Here is a 22,521-nt window from a genome sequence, read left to right on the forward strand (position 1 = left end):
CTGAGTCACTTTAGTCGTGTCCGACTCTGTGCAACCCCACAGACGGCAGCCCACCAGGCTCCCCTGTCCCTGGGATTCTCCAGGCAAGAACAAGGGAGTGGGTTGCCATTTCCTTCTCCAATGCATGAAAGTGAAAAGTGAAAGTGAAGTCGCCCAGTCGTGTCCGACTCTTAGCAACTCTGCTAGGCTCCATCTATCCCTTCCACGGCTATGATGGGGCTTGGAAGCAGTTACCCTAACTAACCAGAGCGGGACATGTATTAACTCATTTACTAAGTTAGTAACAATTCTATGAGTTAGGCACTTAATTACTCCTTTTCTATAATGAGGAAAAGAGGTGGAACTAAGATGTACAGTCAGGCACCATTACATAAGAGCTTTGTCAACTCTCCAAGTGACGTAAAAACTCTGCTAACGTTAGCTAAAGATCGGTTGAGACCATTTCTTAGAAAGTTAGAAGTCACGGTTTATGTCACCTTACCTTGGACAGTTCACTCCCTTTGCTCTTCATGTTCTCATCCAAGGGAGGGAAGTACAGTATAAACACATGGCAAGCCTACTGCTCACTTCAATCCAAGTGTCATATTGTTTACTGTAATCAATAAACATATTGTAATCAGATTCTTCCAATCCTCCAGAAGTATTTTCCTTGTTCAAATCAACAGTGCTTCTCCTGGAAAGTAGGTTAGTGTTTAGTTGCTAAGTCGTGTCTGACTCTTTTTGTGACTCTGTGAACTGCAGACTGTAGGGCTTCTCTGTCCATGGGATTTTCCTGGCCAAGGATACTAGAGTGGGTTGCCATTTCCTTCTCCAGGGAATCTTCCTGACCCGAGGATCAAACCCATGTCTCCTGCATTGGCAAGCAGATTCTTTACCCACTGAGACAGTAGGGAAGCCCAGAATGTAGGTCTACCAGGCAGAATTTCAGAAGTTCCAATCTTTGACATCATCTGCCACTGTGGTGGTGTGTTGGGCAGGGTGGGGAATGCAAGCACAGTGTATGTCCCACTGCTTATGGGATATCCCATCCTCTTTGGATCCATTTAGAATAAGACAATGAGTGATCCCAGGAACTCCCTATATTTGGGGAAACACAGAAATCAGCTTTGCCCTCTGCCTCATGACAGTTTATCTGGCATTCTACTGATTCACTTATTTTTTTCCCATGATCCACTTAATGAATAAATATTTGAGTGTCTACTATGTGCAAGACTGTTTCTTTGCAAGGCTGAGCCCCTAACCACCTTATTCCTTCCTCTAATTACAAAATGAGTTTCCTTTTCTTGTTCTTATCTTGATTTTTCTGAAGTGTGAACTTCTATGTTTGTGGAATTAAGAAGTACCCTTTTCATGTTAACATCCCCAGGTAGACAGCTCCCAATTTTCCATGCAGTTAATGAGACAGGAAGATAAAATGAATTTTCCAAAGAGCAGCTATAAAACCCACTTACAACTGATCTCAAAATGAATTAAAAGCAATTGACTCCCCTTATTATTTCATCCAGGTTGATATGAACAAGTTTGTGTTCCCTGAGAAACTGACCAGAGGGAAGGCGGAGACGATCTAGGACGTGTTGGCTACCATGTGAGACAAACATAAGACTCTACAGTGAAGCAGATAATTCCAGAAAGACTGTATCAATGTTCTGCATTAATAACCACTCATCATGGAGTGGGGTTTCCTCACTTTCAGGAAAAGCAGTTAAAACCAATTCATGTTCTATTTTGGGGAGCATAGAGTAGATAGGACTTTGTTAAGAAATAACTATTTTTATATATATCTCACTTAAATGCTTAATATATTCTTTAGCATATACATATAACACCTAATTTCATGTCACTATTAATGTGTCATGCTATAGGTTCAAGGCAATGGTTAAGACTTATAAGAATATTCTTAGCCTTGAAGACTATATAGGTACTTTCCTGGCAGTCCAGTGGTTAAGGCTGTGTTTCCACTGCAGACAGCACGAGCTCAATCCCTGGTTGGGGAACTAAGATCCCACAAGCTGCGGTGAAGCCAAAAAATGTGTGTGTGTACACACAGTATAGTCAAAAAGTCAAGATTTAAGACATCAGATCCCCAAATCCAAAAGTAATCTCCCTTTCCTTTGACAGTTGTTAGCATTTTACTTGGACCTTTGTAGCAATTCTATTGTACAGCTCATAGATCCCAACTCATTGCAAAATACCATAGGTAAGTGTTCAATAAACATTAATTGGCAGAATGAGATAAAAACCTAAAGGGTAAGTATGAAAAGTGCTTATTATTCACCTATGATTACAGTACTGGATTTTCCAGGATGATCCCAACAACATGAATCCTTTAACCACTTAATGTTCAGAAATACAGTACAGTAGTCAGTGCATGGGTTCTGGGGTCAGACTGTTTGAATTTGAATCCCAGTTCTGCCGATTATCAGCCGTGTGATCTTAAATAAATTATGTACTTATTTTCAAGGCGGCACATCTTATTGTTATATACAAGAATATTACTCTTGTTTGTGATGAGGATTGAGTTAAAATATATAAAATTACTCGGAAAATTGCCTGGCATCTGTTAAATTATTTCTAAGTATAAGCCATTTTTTGTTAATAAAACCTGTGCCTCTGTCCCCAAATGGCAAACAAATGCTTTTGTCAGTCCACGTGTCTTTTGCTTCAATAAACATAGTTGTCATTAATCTCCTTAATTCGATAGGATATTCTTCTCACAGTATAGACTGGGAAAATTAGAGCTCTGGCTAAGGTTACCCACCATATGGGGATATACACCCAGAAGCTAGACATTTTCGTCCTTCCTAAGATCCAAGTAGGCACTGAAGAAAACACTTGTCTCAGAAGGGAAACACCTTTTCGTTCTTTACGGAATGGAAAAAAGGTGCAGCTCCGTCCCAAACCTGGAACGCAGTAGCTCCTGGCCGCCAGAAACCCTGGTGCGCAGGCGCAGTTGCGGCTCCACGCTCTCCGCCCGGCGCGTGACAACCGTGCTTCCACCCTACCCCCAACTCCATCTGACTGCGCAAGAGCAACCCGACTCCACCCTCGCTCCCTCCCGAATGCGTACGTGCGCGTTCGCGCCTTTCACACTTGGCGGAGGGCGCGTGCCCTGGAAAATTCCACGCCCGAGCTAGCTCCGCCCTATGCGCCTTCTTTCCAGCCTCCGGCTCTTCACAGTTTCCTTCCCAGCTGCCTTTGCGTGAGCAAAATGGCAGCCCCCTTGCCGCGGAGTTTGTCTTGCTTATCCAGGGCTGTAGGATGGTGGTCTCGGCAGGTGGGTAGGGGTGGGGTGGCTGGAAGTCTGGGGGCTGGAGGAGGACAGAGTAGAGGGAAATACTCATTTTACGGTTGTCCTTGGTGAACTTGGGCGATACAGATCGTGCCTAGGTAGGGAGCAGTTGAGGTAGGCGAGACACAGTTATTGTATAGCTATGTGGCTGAGTGGGGAGAGCCTTGGTAGGGCTATCAGGGCGGGCAAGTTCTCGGGGATTAAGTTTCTCCGGTTTGCCCTGGATCTCATTGGCGTACGGGTGTTAAATGGGAAAGAAGTAATGGTTTGGAAGATGGTCTCGCTTCCCGTTGATTTTTTATAAATGTTCTAAATTGGTCAGTAGCTGTAAAGGAGGGAGAATCGTTCCTGCCTGAACAAACTTCATGGTCAGCGAGAGATCTGGCCTTTAAGGAGCTTATTGGTTAATTGGAAACTAGAACGACAAAATAAAGTTTACGTTGAGGCTCCCAATAGAATGAGCACAATGTAATCTGAGTAAATGTAGAGATTTCTGAGTTAAGGTAGAGCAGAAGAAAAGAGAGTACTGGGTTGGTGTTTAAGTTCCCCATAGACTGAGCGTTGTTTCATCAGTCTGATCAACCTTGCTTTTATCAACTTTCATCAACTCTGCATTCTTGAGTTGGCATAGCCCTGTAGTATGAAAAGTACTAAAATAAAGCCTTTAGTAAAGATTGAGTGGTATTAGTATTAGGAAAAGTTGCTAACTGGCTTTTAGTAAGAGACAGCTATAATTGTTAAGATAGAAGCATTTCCCCGTTATGTGTGGCTTTATAATTGTTCCTAAGTCATTCTTTGGTTGTGCCCTTTCTATCTTTGCTTACAGTTTGTATAAGATTTTTTCCCAGGTTACCTAACCTTTTTCTGCTATCCTCCAGCCAATCCTAATGACTCAGTCCACAGCAGTAGTTCCAGTGAGAACTAAAAAACGTTTCACACCCCCTATTTATCAACCCAAATACAAAACAGAAAAAGAGTTCACAGAATATGCCCGGAAAGCAGGACTGGTGATTCCTCAAGAAAGTTTGGAACGTCCCATACATCTGGCCTGTACAGGTAAAGCCCTAACCCAGTCCCCTTCTGTCAAAGGTCTTCTTGAAAAGTGGAATGATTTGGACTGTGAATGATAGCATTTAATTAACCCCCAAATCAGTTCAGCTTCAATAATTTGTATACATTATGTTTCATGAGGTCATCTTTGATCTTGTTTTCACAATATTCCTAGAAGACCAGAGTAAAGTTTCTCCCTTTTGTACAAGAAGCAGCTAAGACTCTTTTGAAGACTAACATTATCTTACTCTACTTTTTCTAATCCTGCATGATTTCTTCTGCATGGAAAAGTCTGTTCATAATCTATTTTGTATCCAGGAGCCCTCCCAATTTTTTATGACCTCAAGATGACTTTTTCTCAATCTTGCAATGCTTTCTTAGTTTTCTCCTTCTCTCTTTACAGCTAGTATCTTTGATGCCTATGTTCCTCCTGAGGGTGATGCCCGAGTGTCATCTCTTTCTAAGGAAGGACTGGCACAGAGGACTGAGCGATTGAAGAAGAATGTGGCATCACAATTGTCGTAGGTATCTGAGACAGCTGGGAGTTAATATTAAAATAAAAATTTCTTGTTGCTACTTAATCCAGAGAGGCCATCTTGGATTAATTGTGTATAACTCCTTTGATAACTTGACAGTATATTCTTTCCCTGAAATAGACTTAATGGATAATAGTATGGACATTCTGAATCTTAGCATCTCAGCCTTGACTTGTCATTTTTGTCACGTCATTTAGGAAGTTGACATTGAAGTTTGTAGGACACTTTTTTGATCACATATTTAACAATTTAAAGTAGTAATAAGAGAGAGCATATTTATAAGAGAAATACCTGAGATTTTAAGAGAGTAAGAAAAACCAAAAAGGCTTAAGAAGACAGACCTGTTCTAGGGAGCTAACTGCGCTTTAGTTAAGGAGCAGAAGCCAAAACTGTCTTCTTAAAGAGATTTTCAATAGCTGTCACTCTGGCTCTGACTATATCTAAATTATAGGCTCTTTAAGGTCATATATACATTTCTATGCGTTAGTGTATTGAGTTAGTGTCAATTCTTCATGTGGCTACAACATTCCTCTAAATACAGATCTTATCATATCAACACCTCTGCCTCAGACTCCTTGTGGCTCCTTATTATCTGAAGAATAAAATATAGATTTCTTCAGTGGTATTCAGGGCTTTTTAAAAAATAATTTGCCTCTTACCTTTCTCTCCACCATTGTCTATTTCATTTTTCTCATCCTAAACTTTAACATTTCCAAACTAATTGCTAGTTCCTTGACAATTGCTGTGCTGTGTCTCTTTGCACATCCTTTCCTTTGTCTGAAAAATGTCTTTTTTCTTCAGGCATTGTGTCTGCTGTTTTTTGTTTTTTAAAATATTTATTTATTTTTGGCTGTAATGGCTTCTCTTGTTGTGGAGCACGGCCCTACACCCCACACTACATGTGGGCTTCAGTAGTTGCTGTATGTGGGCTCAATAGTTATGGCTGCTGGGCTCCATAGCACCGTAGCTATGGCACAGGGGCCTAGTTGCCCCCAACATGTTGGATCTTCCCAGTCAGGAATTAAAATGGTGTCCCTTGCATTGCAAGGCAGATTCTTAACCACTGGACCACCAGGAAAGCCCTGGTTTTTTTTTTAATAATATACCCCCAGTTCTTCCCTCTCCTCTCCCTTCCCCCCTTGGCCACCACAAGTCTGTTCTTTTTGTTTCTTTGTTGTTGTTCAACTGCTAAGTTGTGTCCAATTCTTTGTGTCCCCATGAACTTCAGGACACCAGGCTTCCAGGTCCTTCACTATCTCCTGGAGTTTGCTCATGTCCTTTGGGTCAGAGATGCCATCCAACCATCTCATCCTCTATCGCCCCCTTTTCCTGCTCTCAATCTTTTTGAGCAGCAGGGTCTTTTCCAATGAGTCAGCTCTTTGCATCAGGTGGCCAAAGTATTGGAGTTTCAGCTTCAGCATCAGTCCTTCCAGTGAATTTTCAGGGTTGATTTCCTTTAGAATTGACTGGTTTGATTTCCTTGCTGTCCAGGGGATTCTCAAGAGTCTTGTCCACAATCAAAAGCACCAATTCTTCAGTGCTCAACCTTCTTTATGGTCCACCTGTCACATCCATACTTGACTACTGGAAAAACCATAGCTTTGATTATGTTTGTGTTTTATAGATGTTTCTTTCTGCCCTTTTTTTTTTTTTTGGCTGCACCACTCAGCATATGGGATCTTAGTATACCGACCAGAGGGATCAAACCTGTACTTCCTGCAGTGGAAACTCAGGGTCTTAACCACTGGACATCCCTGTGTTGTATTTTAGACTCCACATATAAGTGATATTATATGGTATTTGTTTTTCTCTTTCTGACTTACTTGGTTAAGTATGATAATCTCTAGGTCTGCTTTTAATTTCTGTGTCTGCTTTTAAGCCTTCCCTGACTTTTTTTGGAGTTGCCTTTGTTATAATTATAACTGTATGCTTATTTTTACTGTCTCTGGTAACTCTATATTCTGTTGCTCTCCTCTCATGTATTTCTCTCCTGGCTTGTGAACTCTTTGGTGAAAGAGTTCATGATGTTGATGAATACAACACTTATTGTCTAGGGGAGGAGAACAGTTACTGATTGTACACACATAATTACAGATACAATAAAGTATGAGTGCTCTGAAAACACAGGACGGGGAAAGATAACTTTCCCCGTCTGGGAGTTCAGAGTAGGCTTCTCTAAGAAAATGGCATTTAAAGCTGGGATCTAAAGGGTTGCTTGGAGTTAGCTGAGTAGAGAAATGTGGTGAGAAATAGCATTCCAGGGAAACAAAACAAGGCTTTGAGGTGAAAAGAGTGTAAAGAAGTTGATTTTGTCAAATGCTTTTTCTCTGATCATTGACGATAATGTGATATTTGTCCTTTATTGTATTGATATGGTATATTACATTAATTGATTTTTTAGTGTTAAGCCAACCCTGCATTCCTGGGATAAATTCCTCTAGGTTATGGTGTCCCTCATCCTCTTAATACATATTTGGTAACACTGATTAGATCAGAATTCCCTGTTTACATTATTATAACTATGAAAATGCTGTTGACAGCTGAGTCATGCAGTACATTATTATTACATTTCCTTTCCTGCATAATAATTTTTTATTTTCCTGGCATTAAGTGTCTTTTTTTTCTCATTTCCTTATAGAACCCCTGGTTGTGTTAATTTTCTCTTACTGTGTAGAAAACATTATTTTATCAACCTCATCATAAAGACGAAAGCCCTTCTGGAGCCTTCTTACCTTTTTCAGTCTGGATTGGTCTCTCTTCAGGCTCACTGTACATTGTGGAATCTGCTTTTATCATCATCCTGCTAATCCATTTGCCTTGCTCTTATACATATTCCCTGTTTCCTGGATTTTATGTCTTTCTCCTTCATGGTACATTCAGTTATTTTGGTGGTACACATTTCCTCGCAGCTTCCTGAGAAAGAGTGGAAGGTAAATAAGTGAAATGTTGCAAGGCTAAGAAAAAGTCTTTCTTTTAGTCTCCCACTTCATTTATAATTTGCCCATAGGCTTCCCTGGTGGTCTAGTTGTTAAGACTTCACGCTTCCCCTGCAGGGGGCACAAGTTCAATCCCTGGTTGGAGAACTAAGAACCTGTCATGCTGTGCAGTGTGGCCAAAAAAAATAATTTGCCCAGATATAGAATTCTGGACTGGGAGTCATTTTTTTCTTCATCAAAAATACTCCTCCATTGTCTTTCTAATCTTTCTAACTTCTGATGTTGCTAGTTAGAAGCCCAATGTCTTTCTGACTCTTGAACCTCTGTATGAAACCTGTTTTTTCTTCCTTAGTGCTTATAGGATATTTTCTTTGATGTCAAAATTCCAGAAATTCACTATGAGAAGCTTTGGTTTTTCTTTAGAATTAAGTTAGGAGGCTGAATTTATAGGACTTGGCACATTCAAAAAACAATTACTGAATAAATGAACAGACATTAATGGAGGTAAAGTAAGCTGTTAAGTTATGGAAATTGAATGACATCTTCTTTAAAATGATTCTCATGCTTAATTTTACAGAATCCGGAGGATAAAAGAAAGTGATCCTAATTTTAAAGTAAAGGACTTCCCTGAAAAAGCCCAGGATATCTTCATTGAAGCTCATCTGTGTCTAAACAAGTATGTGAACTCCCTGTCTTATACCCACTGTGTTCTCAGCAGCTATTATTCTAGGTGTGTTTTTTTTCCTTCAGGTGAGAATTCTAGAGTGAGAGACCTTCCTCTTTGGGAAATAATTGGAGCCTGGAGCTATCCTTGACTTCTCTCACTGCGTCTGGGAATTTTCACCATTTGGTCTGGCTCAGCTCCACTGGCAAATGTTAGGACTCTGCTTAATGGCAGCTGTTTTCACCCCACCTGATCCCTAACTCATCCTGATCCTTTCTTTGTGTCTTTTGGTCACTAAATCGTGTCCAACCCTTTGCAACCCCATGGACTCTAGCCCGCCAGGCTTCCGTGTGTTATACTATCTCTTGAAGTTTGGTCAGATTCATGTCCATTGAGTCAATAATGCTATCTAACCATCTCATCCTCTGTTGTCCTCTTCTCCTTTTGCCTTCAATCTTCCCCAATATCAGGGTCCTTTCCAATGAGTTGGCTCTTATCATCAGGTGGCCAACATATTGGAGCTTCAGCATCAGACCTTCCAATGTCTAATTGATCAGACCTTCCAGTCTCTGATTACTCAAGATTGATTTTCTGTAGAATTGACAGCTTTGGTGTCCTTGCAGTCTAGGGGACTCTCAAAAGTCTTTTCCAGCATCACAGTTTGAAAGCATCAATTCTTCAGCACTCACCTTTATGGTCCAACTCTCACATCCATGCCTGACTACTGGAGAAGCCATAGCTTTGACTCCATGAACCTTTGTCAGAAAAGTGATGTCTCTGCTTTTTAATACGCTGTCTAGATTTGTCATAACTTTCCTTCCAAGGAGCAAACATCTTTTAATTTCATGGCTACAGTCACTATCTGCAGTGATTTTGGAGCCCAAGAAAGTAAAATCTGTCACTGCTTCCACTTTTTCCCCTTCCGTTTGCCATGAAGCTATGGGACTGGATGCCATAATCTTCGTTTTTTGGATGTTGAGTTTTAAGTCAGCTTTTTCACTCTCCTCTTTCATCCTCATCAAGAGGCTCTTTAGTTCCTCTTCACTTTCGGCCATTAGAGTGGTATCATTTGCATATCTGAGGTTGTTGATATTTCTCCCAGCAGTCTTGATTCCAGCTTGTGATTCATCCAGCCCAGCATTTCACATGATGTACTCTGCATGCTGCTGCTGCTAAGTCGCTTCAGTCGTGTCCGACTCTGTGCGACCCCATAGACAGCAGCCCACCAACCTCTGCCGCCCCTGGGATTCTCCAGGCAAGAACACTGGAGTGGGTTGCCATTTCCTTCTCCAGTGCATGAAAGTGAAAAGTGAAAGTGAAGTCGCTCAGTTGTGTCTGACTCCTAGCGACCCCGTGGACTGCAGCCTACCAGGCTCCTCCGTCCATGGGATTTCCCAGGCAAGAGTACTGGAGTGGGTTGCCATTGCCTTCTCCAGTATTCTGCATAGAAGTACATAAATAAGCAAGGTGACAATATACAGCCTTCAGTTCAGTTCAGTCGCTCAGTTGTGTCCGACCCCATGAATCGCAGCACGCCAGGCCTCCCTGTCCATCACCAGCTCCCGGAGTTCATTCAAACTCACGTCTATCAAGTCGGTGATGCCATCCAGCCATCTCATCCTCTGTCGTCCCCTTTACCTCCTGCCCCCAATCCCTCCCAGCATCAGAGTCTTCCAGTGAGTCAACTCTTCACATCAGGTGGCCAAAGTACTGGAGTTTCAGCTTTAGCATCATCCCCTCCAAAGAACACCCAGGGCTGATCTCCTTCAGAATGGACTTATTGTATTCCTTTTCTAGTTTTGAACCAGTCGGTTATTTCATGTCCAGTCTGTTTCTTCTTGACCTGCATGCATGTTTCTCAGGAGACAGGTAAGGTGGTCTGTTATTCCCACCTCTGAGAGTTTTCCAGTTTGTTGGGATCCACACAGTCAAAGGCTTTAGCTTAGTCAATCAAGGAGAAGTAGATGTTTTTCTGGAATTCCCTTGCTCTCTCTATAATACAGCAAATGCTGGCAATTTGATCTCTGTTTCCTCTGCTTTTTCTAAACCCAGCTTGTACATCTGTAAGTTCTCAGTTCACATATTGCTGAAGCCTAGCTTGAAGACTTTGAGCATAACCTTACTAGCATGTGAAATGAGCACAATTGTTTGATAGCTTGAACATTCTTTGGCATTGCCCTTCTTTGGGATTGGAAAGGAAACTGATCTTTTCCAGTCCTGTGGCCACTACTGAGTTTTCCAAATTGCTGACATATTGAGTGCAGCGCTTGAACAGCATCATCTTTTAGGATTTGAAATAGCTCAGCTGGAATTCCATCACCTCCACTAGCTTTGCAATACTGAAATCAGATTGACCATATTCTTTGTAGCTGAAGATGGAGGAGCTCAATACAGTCAGCAAAAACAAGATCTGGAGCTGACTGTGGCTCAGATAATGAGCTCCATATTGCAAAATTCAGGCTTAAATTGAAGAAAGTAGGGAAAACCACTAGGTCACTCAGGTATGACCTAAATCGATCCCTTATGAATTATAGAGTGGAGGTGACAAATAGATTCAAAGGATTAGATCTGGTAGACACAGTGCCTGAAGAACTATGGGCGGAGATTCATAACGTTGTACAGGAGGCGGTGATCAAGACCATCCCCAAGAAAAAGAAATTCAAGAAGGCAAAGTGGTTGTCTGAGGAGGCACTACAAATAGCTGAGGAAAGAAGAGGAGTGAAAGGCAAGCGAGAAAGGGAAAGATATACCCAACTGAATACAGAGTTAAAGAGAATAGCAAGGAGATAAGAAGGCCTTTCTAAATGAATAATGCAAAGAGAGGAAAGCAACAGAATGGGAAAGACTAGAGATCTCTTCAAGAAAATTGGAGATATCAAGGGGACATTTCATGCAAGTATGGGCACAATAAAGAATAGGAATCATATGGACCTAACAGAAGCAGAAGAGATTAAGGACAGGTGGCAATAATAGAAGAACTATATTTTAAAAAGTTAATGATCGGGGGTGGGGCCGCGAGTGGCATGGAGGAGGCGGAGGCCGTGGTGCTCCGGGCCGAGATGTGCGGGCCCGAGTGGGGCTTGAACGGGGCCCGGGCTCCTTGAGATATTGCTGCAGGCGTGGGTTGTCCAGGACAGTGGTGACCCCCCAACATACGACATGGACGACTGGAAGCCCAGCTCTCTCATCAAGCCCTTTGGGGCGTGAAAAAAGTGGAGCTGGTATCTGACCTGGAAGTATAAACTGACCACCCAGTGGGCCCTGGAGGTTCTGTCAGGAGCCGTGCTTTTCCTACTGGTGACCGTCATCGTCAACATCAAGTTGATCCTGGACACACGACAAGCTATCAGCGAGGCCAGTGAAGACCTGGAGCCAGAACAAGACTATGATGAGGCCCTGGGCCGACTGGAGCCTCCAAGGCGCAGAGGCAGTGGTCCCCGACGTGTCCTGGATGTGGAGGTATACTCAAGCCGCGGCAAAGTGTATGTGCCAGTGGACGGCACCACGGTGCTGGAGGGTGAGGCCCAGGAGCAGGGCCGGGGCAGCCAAGTCATCGTCCTCAACCAGGCCACGGGCCATGTGATGGCAGAGCGAGTGTCTGACACCTATTCACCTCATGAGGATGAGGCCGTGGTGCTGTTCCTCAACATGGCGGCAGCTGGCCGAGTGCTCATGTGCACCGTCAAGCACGAGGGCTCCTTCCTCCTCAGGGACACCGCCAGGGCTCTGCTGAGGAGCCTAGGCAGCCAGGCTGGCCCTGCCCTGGCCTAGAGGGACACCAGGGCCTTCGTGGGACGAAGAGGAGGTCCTTTGCTCGCGGAGAAACATTATAAGTCACCTGCCCTCTCCTCCTGGGGGGATCCAGTTGTGCTGAAGACAGATGTGCTACTGAGCTCAGCTGAAGAGGCAGAGTGCCGCTGGGCAGACACAGAGCTGAACCATCGCCGCTGCTACTGCAGCAAAGTTGAGGGCTACGGGAGCGTGTGCAGCTGCAAGGACCCCACACCCATCGAGTTCAGCCCTGACCCACTCCCAGACAACAAGGTCCTTGATGTGCCTGTGGCTGTCATTGCGGGGAACCGGCCCAATTACCTGTACAGGATGCTGCGCTCTCTACTCTCAGCCCAGGGGGTGTCTCCCCAGATGATAAGTTTTCATTGATGGCTACTGTAAGGAGCTGATGGAGGTGGTGGTGCTGCTTGGTCTGAGGGGCATCCAGCACACTCCCATCAGCATCAAGTACGCCCGTGTGCCTCAGCACTACAAGGCCAGCCTCACTGCCACTTTCAACCTGTTTCCGGAAGCCAAGTTTGCTGTGGTTCTGGGAGAGGACCTGGATATTGCTGTGGATCCTTTCAGTTACCTGAGCCAATCCGTCCACCTGCTGGAGGAGGACGACAGCTTGTACTGTATCTCTGCCTGGAATGACCAGGGCTGTGAACACACGGCGGAGGACCCAGCAGTGCTGTACCGTGTGGAGACCATGCCTGGGCTGGGCTGGGTACTCAGGAAGTTCTTGTACAAGGAAGAATTTGAGCCCAAGTGGCCCACACCAGAAAAGCTCTGGGACTGGGACGTGTTTATGCGGATGCCAGAACAACGCCGAGGCCGAGAGTGCATTATCCCTGACGTGTCCTGATCCTACCGCTTTGGCATCATTGGCCTCAACATGAATGGCTACTTCCATGAGGCCTACTTCAAGAAGCACAAGTTCAGCATGGTTCCAGGTGTCCAGCTCAGGAACGTGGACGGTCTAAAGAAGGACGCTTATGAAGTAGAAGTTCACAGGCTTCTCAGTGAAGCGGAGGTTCTGGACCACAGCAAGAACCCTTGTGAAGACTCTTTCCTGCCAGACACAGAGGGCCACACCTACATGGCATTTATCCGGATGGAGAAGGACAATGACTTCACCACCTGGACTCAGCTTGCCAAGTGTCTCCGAATCTGGGACCTGGATGTGTGTGACAACCACCAGGGCCTGTGGAGACTGTTTCAGAAGAAGAACCACTTCCTGGTGGTGGGGGTCCCAGCCTCCCCATACTCGATGAAGAAGCCACCATCAATCACCCCAATTTTCTTGGAGTCACCCACAAAGGAGGAGGGAGGCCCGGGAGCTGCAGAACAGACATGAGACCTCCTCCAGGAACCTGCAGGGCTGCGTACTGTGTAGCCCCAGGCAGGCTAGCCCTTTATCCAATCCTGTAGGATTTTGTAGACACTGGCAGGGGCTGGGTCTGGTTTTTTTTAACATGAAACTTAATTACTAACTCCCAGGGGAGGGTTCCTCTGCTCCAACACCCCTGTTCCTGAGTTGGAGGTCTATTTATTTACTTTCTTGTTGGGAAAGGGCAGGAGAGTACCTGGGAATCACTGGGATCCCTGGGCAGCCCATTCTGCCCTTTGCATACTCCTTCCTCCCAGGCCTGACTGAGAATCTAAGGTATTTATTGACTGTCCTGGGGTCTTGGAAACAGCTGAAGCCTGGAGGGCCTTGATTCTTTTTTTTTTTTGGACTGGGGTGCTGCCCTGAGGGTGGGGCAGGCTCTTACTCAGGAAACTGCTGTGCCCAACCCATGGACAGGCCCACCTGGGGCCCACATGCTGATGCAGACTCACTCAGAGACCCTCAGACACTGAACCAGGCCTCTTCTCAGCCTCCTCTTTGTCCAGATTTCCAAAGCTGGATAAAGTGGTCATTGATTAAAAAAGGAGAAAAGCTCAAAAAAAAAAAAAAAAAAGTTAATGATCAAGATAACCATGAGTGTGGTCACTCAGAGCCAGATATCCTGGAATGTTAAGTCAAGTGGGCCTTAGGAAGCATTACTTCAAACAAAGCTAATGGAGGTGATGAAATTCCAGCTGAGCTATTTAAAATCTTAAAAGATGATGCTGTTCAAGTCTTGACTCAATATGTGAAGCAATTTGGACAACTCAGCAGTGGCCACAGTTGGGTTGCTATTTTGTTATTGGGTTGCAGGAGCTCTTTATGTGTTCTGAATAGTAATCCCATGTCAGATATATGCTTTATAAATATTTTCTCCCATTTCATGGGTTTTTATTTTCTTGGTAGTGTACTTTGAAATAAGAACATTTTAATTTTTGTTAAGTCCAAGTTACATGTGTTTTCTTTTGTTGTCTGAGTTTTTACTGTCAAATCTACAAATCATTGCCAAATTCAGTGTCATGGAATTTTTCCCTAATGTTTTATTCTAAGAGTTTTATAGATTTGGTTCTCACATTTTGGTCTTTGATCCCTTTTGAGTATGCTGTAATGTAAGCATCTGACTTCATTTTTTTTTTTTTTTTTAATAATATCACCTATGTATTTATTGTTAATTTTGGCTGTGTGTGCTGGATCTTTTGTCGCTGTGCTCAGAGTTTCTCTAGTTGCACCCAGCCAGGGCTACTCTTTGTTTTGGTGCGTGAGCCTCTCGTTGCAGTGGTGTCTTCTGTTGCAGAGCGAGGGCACTAGGCACACCGGCTTCAGTAGCTGGGGCTTGAGGGCTGTAGGGAATGGGCTCAGTCGTGGCACACAAGGTTCATTGGTCCCAGGCGTGTGGGATCTTCTGGAACCAGGGACTGAACCAGTGTTCCCTGAATTGGCAGGCGGATTCTTAACCACTGGACCACTAGGGAAGTCCCAGTGGTATAACTTTCTGATTCTCTTCTTTCCTTTTCTATAGATTTTTTAAAACTTATTTTCTTAATGGTTGCTTTGGGGGTTAGAATTAGTATCTTAACCGTCTAGTTTGGATAATATCAAAGTTTCAATAGTGTACAAGCAGTCTGCTCCTTCCCCTTTGCATTGTTACTGCCGCTGATTATATGTTTATACACTATGTGCCCATAACATAGATTTGTAACCAGTGTTTTATGCATGTGCCTTTTAAATCAAATAGGAAAAAAATGAGGAATTACAGATCAGAAGGACAGGAATACTGGCCTTTATGTTTACCTATATAGTAACCTGTACCAGTGCTGATTGTTTCTTATTGCTTTAAGTTACTGTCCAGTGTCCTTTCATTTAGGTCTGAAAAACGCCTTTAGTATATCTAATAGGACAGATCTCCTGGTAATAAACCCTCCCAATTTTTGTTTATCTGAAAATATCTACAATTCTCCTTCATTCTTTTTTCTTTCTCTTTTTTTTTCTTTTGCCATACCTCATGGCATGTGGAACTTCCCCGACCAGCGATTTAACCCATGTCTCCTGAAATGGAAGTGCATTAACCACTGAGCCACCAGGGAAGCCCTCTCCTTCATTTTTAAAAGATAGTGTTTCTATCTATAAAATTCGTAGTTGACAGATTTTCTTTTAGGCCTTTAAATATATCATCCCACTGCCTTTTGGCCTCCATAGTTTCTGATAAGAAACCAACTGTAACCTTTGTAAGGTCCCTGATATGTGACAAATTACTTCTCTTCTGTTGCTTTTAAGATTTTCTCTTTGTCTCTTGGTTTTGACACTTGCACTGTACTGTGTCTCAGTGTGGATTTCTTTGAGTTCATTCTGCTTGGAGTTTGTGGAGTTTCTTGGATATGAACATTCATTTCTTTTACCAGATTTGAAATGTTTTCAGCCATCCTTTCTATTCTTTTTTTTTTTTTTTTGGCTACACTATGCGTTATGCAGGAACTTCCCCGGCCAGGGATTGAACCTGTGTCCCCTGCAGTGGAAGCACAGACTCTTAACCACTGGACCCTTAGGGAAGCTCCTTCAGCCGTTATTTCTTCAAATGTTTTTTTTGCCTCCTCTCTTCTCCTTCTGGGACTCCTGATATGTGTGTTCATGCACTTGACGGTGTCCTGCAGGTACCTCAGGCTCTACTCATTTTTCTTCATTGTTTTCTTCTTTTTGCTCCTTAGATTGGATACTTTGAATAGTTTTATCCACAAATTATGGGGCTCAGCTGGTAAAGAGTCCGCCTGCAATGCAGGAGACCTGGTTCGATCCCTGGGTTGGGAAGATCCCCTGGATAAGGGAAAGACTACCCACTCCGGTATTCTGACCTAGAGAATTCCATGGACTGTATAGTCCATGGGGACGCAAAGAGAGGGAAACAACTGAGCAACTTTCATTTGCTCCTTAGATTGGATGCTTTCAATAGTTTTATCCTCGAGGTAACTGATCCCGTGTTTCTTCCTGCTCAGATTTGCTGTTCAGCCCCTGTAGTGAATTTTTTTTAAGTCTTTATTGGATTTGTTACCTTATTGCTTGCTTTTTTTTTTTTAATGTGTTGGCTTTTTGGTCAGGAGATATGTGGGATCTTAGCTCCCCAACCAGGAATTGAACCTGCACCCCCTGCTCTGGAAGGTGAAATCTTAACCACTGTACTGCCAGGGAAGTCCCTAACCCCCGTAGTGAATTTTTAATTTCTTTCACTGTATTTTGCAGTTCTAGAATTTGTTTGGTTCATTTTCATAATTTTTATCTCTTTACTGATTGATGTACTTATTTCGTAGATTGTTTTAGAATTTCCTTTAGTTCTTTTCGCCTGGTTGCCTTTATCTCAATGAGCATGTAGGACAGTTGATTTAATGTCTTTGGCTAATAATTCTAATGTCTGGGCTTCCTCAGGGATAGCTTCTGTCAAAAATTTTTTTCTGTAAGTGGGCCATAGTTTCATGTTTCTTTGTATACTTTGTAACTTTTTGTTGAGAATTGGACATTCTGAGCATCATTATGTGGTAACTCTGAAAATCAGATTGCTCTGCTCCTCAGAAATTGCTGACTTTGTTGATTAGTGCCGCTGCCATCCATTTGTGACTTTTCCAAACTAATATTGCCAAGTGTGTATTCTTTGTTTCGGGTAGTCGTCAGTGAAGTTTCCGTTCCATTACCTCTGCAGTCGGCCAGTGACCTGACAAAGATTTCCTAAATTGTCTGACTGAATAAAAACAAAATAGGTGTTCTTTTCCCTTTATCCCTTTATATCTGTTGATGGGAAAAGCTGCTGCAGCCAGCAGGGCTGAAACCGTGGCATGGTTTGTGCTGGTCTCTCTGCCATCCACCAGATTGACCAGAATGTGCAAACTCAAATTTTGGAGGGGAAGGTCCCTGCTGCCTGCCCAAGTACCAGCCATCCACTCCAGAACACAGACCGCTGTCCCGCAGTCATGGCAGGGCTGAGGGAAAGAGGAGGGGAGGTGGTTTGTACATGTTCTTAAATCCAGGCTCATTGGCTTCTCCCTTCATCAGGCACTCCCCTGGTTGTTATAAGTATCCAGAGTTCTGAGATTTTGCTTTGCTTATTTATCAGTTACTTCAATGAAGGGACCCACCCCTAGTGCTTCCTGGTCTGTTGTTTTGCTTGATGTCTGTGTCTGTTGATTTTGCTAGATTGATTCCAGGTCTGTTTTGTAGTGTTGATGATGGAGTGTGTTTCTTCTGAGGGAATTGCAGACAACCTAAGTTATGAATATGCTCCCAGAGAGGTTTTCTCTGTGTGTTTCTGCCAAATCCTCTAGGTATAGCATTGGCAAGGTATTAGTTTTTATGTTAATTTCTTAGTTTAGGAATTCTTGCATCATAGAGATACTGTAAATTTTGTGTCTACATCTGAGTATAATGTGTACTTAGGGCTTTAATTTTTCAGTTTTCATGGGGTTTTTTGGTTGCTGTTGTTTGTTTTTTAGATTTTTTACCCCTGCTCAGAGCCCTAGACAGAGGGAAGCTTTGTCTCTAGGTTGGTGGGCTGTTTTTCTAGTTTCCTTTTCCTGCGCCTGCCAGACTCTTTTGAGGGTCACAGCTTTATACAGGGATTTCAGTTCCAACTCCCTGTCCTTCCAATGTCCTGGGTTTTAGGAAAAGTCAAGCTCTAGCCATCAGATCCTATTTCTGGATCCTTAAATCATCTCTTACCTGGTTGTGGTATCAGGTTATGTTCTTTCCATTCTACTTTTAATTCGCTCTTCCTCTCTGGCACCTGTGGACTTAACTTCCTTTCTCGTGTACTAGGCTAGAGATTTAAAAATGTGTGTGTGTCTGTGTTTATTATATTCTGTCCAACCTTTCTGGATGTTTACAGTGGGAGGGTAAATTTTATTGCAAACTTACTTATAGGATAAGTTCTATTACAAAATACCGAGTCAGCTCATCAAAGGGGGAGTTTATTTCTACTGAAGATTTCTAGGCCAAGATAGTGATGAGGCAGAATTCATTCGGAGGTGCCAGGTGTGGTGGCTGTGGTATCTGTCACCACAACTTGGTGTAGTCTAGTCTAGAGCTACAGTGAGGGGAAATGACTCAGAGTCTTTTTTATTTGGAATAGAAGTGGAAGTGAAACAGAATTAACCTATCACCCACTCTGGCATTAGAGACACAGTTTTTCAAAGAGCAAGACTTTAACCACTTAGGAAGTGTTAAATTGCAGAAGATAGAAAAAAAAAGAAAAGAAAAAAAGCAACAAAAAAAATAAATTGCAGGAGAAAGTCATGAATGTGTATCTGAAAGAAACTAATCTGTGGTCTTAGGTTTACTTGAAGCCTACTTCAGTTAGGAACCCTCCTAAAATCTTACATGTACAAGAGCTTGGGTTTGTTGTTTCATTTTCTTCCTGAATAGAATCAGCATAACTTGGTCACTCTGGCAGCCACAAAGATGGGATGGAGGGACAGTTTGTTTGGAAAGGACCAGAAATGACAAGTTGTTATCTTTTACTTTTTCTAAACCTTAAGCTTTTTATTTTGTATTGGAGTATAGCCATTTAATGGAAGCCGTTGACTTCCTTGGTAGCTCAGACAGTAAAAGCATCTGCCTACAATGCAGGAGACTCGGGTTGGATCCCTGGGTCAGGAAGATCCACTGGAGAAGGAAATGGCAACCTGCTCCAGTACTCTTGCCTGTAAATCCCATGGACGGAGAAGCCTGGTAGGCTACAATCCATGGGGGTCGCAAAGAGTCAGACACGACTGAGTGACTTCTCTTTCTTTCCGTAGCTGTTTAACAGTGTTGTAGTGTCAGATGAACAGTGAAGGACTCAGCCATACTGGTTATCTCTTGGCTGGGTTCAAGGATGAAAGTGTAAGAAATAAGGCTAGGCAGTTGGTATTGATGATGTATCCATGGTAAGAGGAGATAAGTTGAGCTTTTGATTGTTGTTTGTGTTGAATCTTGTTCCAGCTTAGAACAGAAATCAGTCCCCATGTCCCAGTGAGGGTCTCTTACCCATCTCAAGGATATCTAGTAATTTCAGAGAAATTTCTTTCTGCTCCTGAAATTCAAACACAACTTTGCACTGCTTTTAGAGCTCATGGTTTTCTGAGAAATCATGTTATTCTTCATCTTTGTATTTCTAGGACTTAGTATATTACCTGGCTTATAGTAGGTGTGCAGAAAATATTTGTAAAAATGAAGGGAATGATTTTCCATTTTCAGGGCCATTTTCAACTTTCATATAGTGTATCATAAAAGCAGTAGTCAGTGATACAAATTTCTTTCCTTTTTAGCTCAGACCATGACCGACTTCATACCTTGGTAACCGAAAACTGTTTTCCGGTAGGTTCTCATCTTCCTTAGAATTGTGGGATGCCTGAGTAGACAGATTCTAGATAGCACCTCAGTTTTCTTAAGGATCAGTTTTGAGAGTACAGGAAGTTTAAGGCAAAAGGCCGAAGTTCATTATGTTTGGCTGCATGGTAATGACTTGGTATGGAGTCTGGTAAAGGCCGTGCAGTTGCAGATAGAGGAGGTCCCTGAGCAAGCAGTACTGAGACTGCAGATCCTGAGGGGAGGGGATGGTCACATTAGGCCAGCCCTGCACATGCCTGGGCCACAATAAAGGACTTAAGCAGTGTGCTTGAGGCTTACACTGTGTGGTAACCAGGGTGCTAGGTACTCTGGGAGACTCCTGACAATGAGGACTTTGTGGTTTAGTTAGAAGTTCAAGAATAAGAATTTCAGTTGCTCCCAGTTCTGCCTCATCTCCCCAGGCACAAGTATAGCTATCCTAGTCTAAGGAGGTTATTAGCCTTTATAAAAGTCTATAAAATTCCTATAAAAACTGCCGAAAGGTAAGAGGAAAAAAACAAATGTGCAGCCAACAGAAATGCACGCAGTAGCGAGCAGATTATGACAGTGTGTGGGAGGGATAACATATTAGGTAAGCTGGCAGTTTGGAATGCGGTCTTCATTGATTTGGAGAAGGGTCCTCCAGGTGGTAATTGGCTCTTGAGTCATGATTTAGAAATGAAAAGAGAGTTGTTGTAAGGTGAGCTGAAGCAATAGCTTAAGCAAAATTTAGAAAAGTGAGAGAAAATAAGCAACACAGCGCATTTGATGGGAAACGTTGCATGTTGACTGTGGCATTGCAGGAAGAGGAAGCATGGAAATAAGCACCCACTTCCCTAAGGGGGCGGGGGGTGCGGGCAGGAATCCAGTTGAACTCTTCTCTGCCCTCAGGACATGGTCTGGGACATCAAATATAAGACTGTCCGCTGGAGCTTCGTAGAGTCTTTAGAGCCACCCCAGGTGGTGCAGGTTCGCTGTTCGAGTCTGGTGACCAAGAGCAACGCGTATGGCCAGGTCACCGTCCGCATGCACACCCGGCAGGTAGAGGCACCGGTCTGCTTTCCTCCCAGCTTTTCTTTGCTCTCAGGTTGAGCGCCTACCTCTGAGTCCTGGGTATAGCTACCAGGACTGTGAGTTCTAAGGAAAGGCTCGCCATGGTCTTTCTGGGCTTGTCACTGCACCCTTCCCACTGCTGTGTGTTAGCTGTGAACACAGGTGTGGGGATATTATTCCCTCCCCTTCCTGGGATCCCTCCTACCTCCTTCCACTCCCTCCACCCTGACCGCCCTCCCCACCCAGTCAAAAACCCTCTAAGAGTAAAGTGTCAGTGGTTGATCAGTTAGTCTGGATTCAGAATTAAACAACTCTGAGGACTAACCAACTTGACGTGCTTTCATCTTTGCAGACTCTGGCCATCTATGACCGGTTTGGCCGGTTGATGTATGGACAGGAAGATGTGCCCAGGGATGTCTTGGAGTATGTTGTCTTTGAAAAGCACCTGGCGAATCCCTATGGCAGCTGGAGAATGCATGGCAAGATTGTTCCCCCATGGGCACCCCCTAAGCAGCCCATCCTTAAGGTAAAGCAGCTCTCACGGTTTAAGGTGTGCTAAGTTGCTTGAGTCTGATGTCCAGCTCTTTGCAACCCCATGTACTGTAGCCCACCAGGATCCTCTGTCCATGGGATTATCCTGGGAAGAATACTGTAGTGGGTTGCCATGTCCTCCTCCAGGGGATTTTCCCCACCCAGGAATTGAACCCCCCGCATCTTACGTCTCCTGTATTGGCGGACGGGTTCTTTACCACTAGGGCCTCCTGGTTTAAGACGTGGCATCCTCAGCCACTCCTGTTGGGCACCTCCTAGTGGAGAGGGAGGGTGATGCCGCCCCAGGAAGAGGAATTCTTTGCGGATGGGCCTGGAGGCAGGCCAGAATCTCCTGGGTAAACCATGGACTTGGATAATAGATAACTTAGCTTCCTGCTCTTTCAGACGGTGATGATCCCTGGGCCCCAGCTGAAACCTGGGGAAGAGTATGAAGAGCTGCAAAGAGAGGCCCATAAGCCTCAGCTAGCGTGACGGCAAGAATGATTCCTGGGGTGAAGCATGGGTGATGAAGCAGCTGGAAGCTGTGAAGTCTGGGTGTCCGGAAGCTGTGAAGTCACCTGTCTTTCTTCACGCTGTAGAAAGAACTGCCTTTGTTCTCTCTTACCCTGCTTGGGTCTTTTAAGCAGTCTTATCCTCAATAACAACTGCTGCTGGTTGGGCCCTGGTGGGTTGGTTCTATGCACAGCAATGGCTCTGCTTCTTTTTTTCCATCTTAAATCTAGTTTCTAACTCCAGATGAAAGATGGTATGTTTCAGAGAACATGATACCAGCTTGCCCAAAGCAAGAACTATCAGGAGCAAACTGGCAGGACTTTCTAATTACAGGGCAGGGATCAGAGTTGGAAATAAAACACTTATCAAGTATTAGACAAATTGTGGTGGGTTCTCTACATTTCTCCTGGTTCAGGCTGGAAGTGGACAAGTCTTCAGAT

General features: G+C 43.7%; 1 protein-coding gene and 1 pseudogene across 3 annotated transcripts; both read left to right on the top strand.

Annotated features, from left to right (window-relative positions):
• The first annotated feature begins 2,986 nt into the window (after window positions 1-2,986).
• On the top strand, window positions 2,987-22,462 carry MRPL45 (mitochondrial ribosomal protein L45). 2 transcript variants are annotated; one of them, XM_027517547.1, is made up of 8 exons: window positions 2,987-3,274; window positions 4,168-4,345; window positions 4,743-4,860; window positions 8,389-8,487; window positions 19,924-19,972; window positions 20,876-21,025; window positions 21,390-21,563; window positions 21,974-22,462. In XM_027517547.1, exons 1-8 carry the CDS (start codon window positions 3,209-3,211, stop codon window positions 22,058-22,060), a joined length of 921 nt encoding a protein of 306 aa, XP_027373348.1. In that variant the 5' UTR covers window positions 2,987-3,208; the 3' UTR covers window positions 22,061-22,462. The 2 variants fall into 2 exon arrangements, with proteins under 2 accessions (XP_027373348.1, XP_027373349.1); XM_027517548.1 differs by lacking the exon at window positions 8,389-8,487.
• LOC113877450 lies at window positions 11,355-15,093 on the top strand (annotated as a pseudogene). Its single transcript, XR_003506745.1, has one exon. The product of XR_003506745.1 is annotated as a protein O-linked-mannose beta-1,2-N-acetylglucosaminyltransferase 1 pseudogene (transcript).
• Window positions 22,463-22,521: the final 59 nt, after the last annotated feature.

This window comes from Bos indicus x Bos taurus, chromosome 19, assembly GCF_003369695.1.
Source record: "Bos indicus x Bos taurus breed Angus x Brahman F1 hybrid chromosome 19, Bos_hybrid_MaternalHap_v2.0, whole genome shotgun sequence".
NCBI classification, from domain to species: domain Eukaryota; kingdom Metazoa; phylum Chordata; class Mammalia; order Artiodactyla; family Bovidae; genus Bos; species Bos indicus x Bos taurus.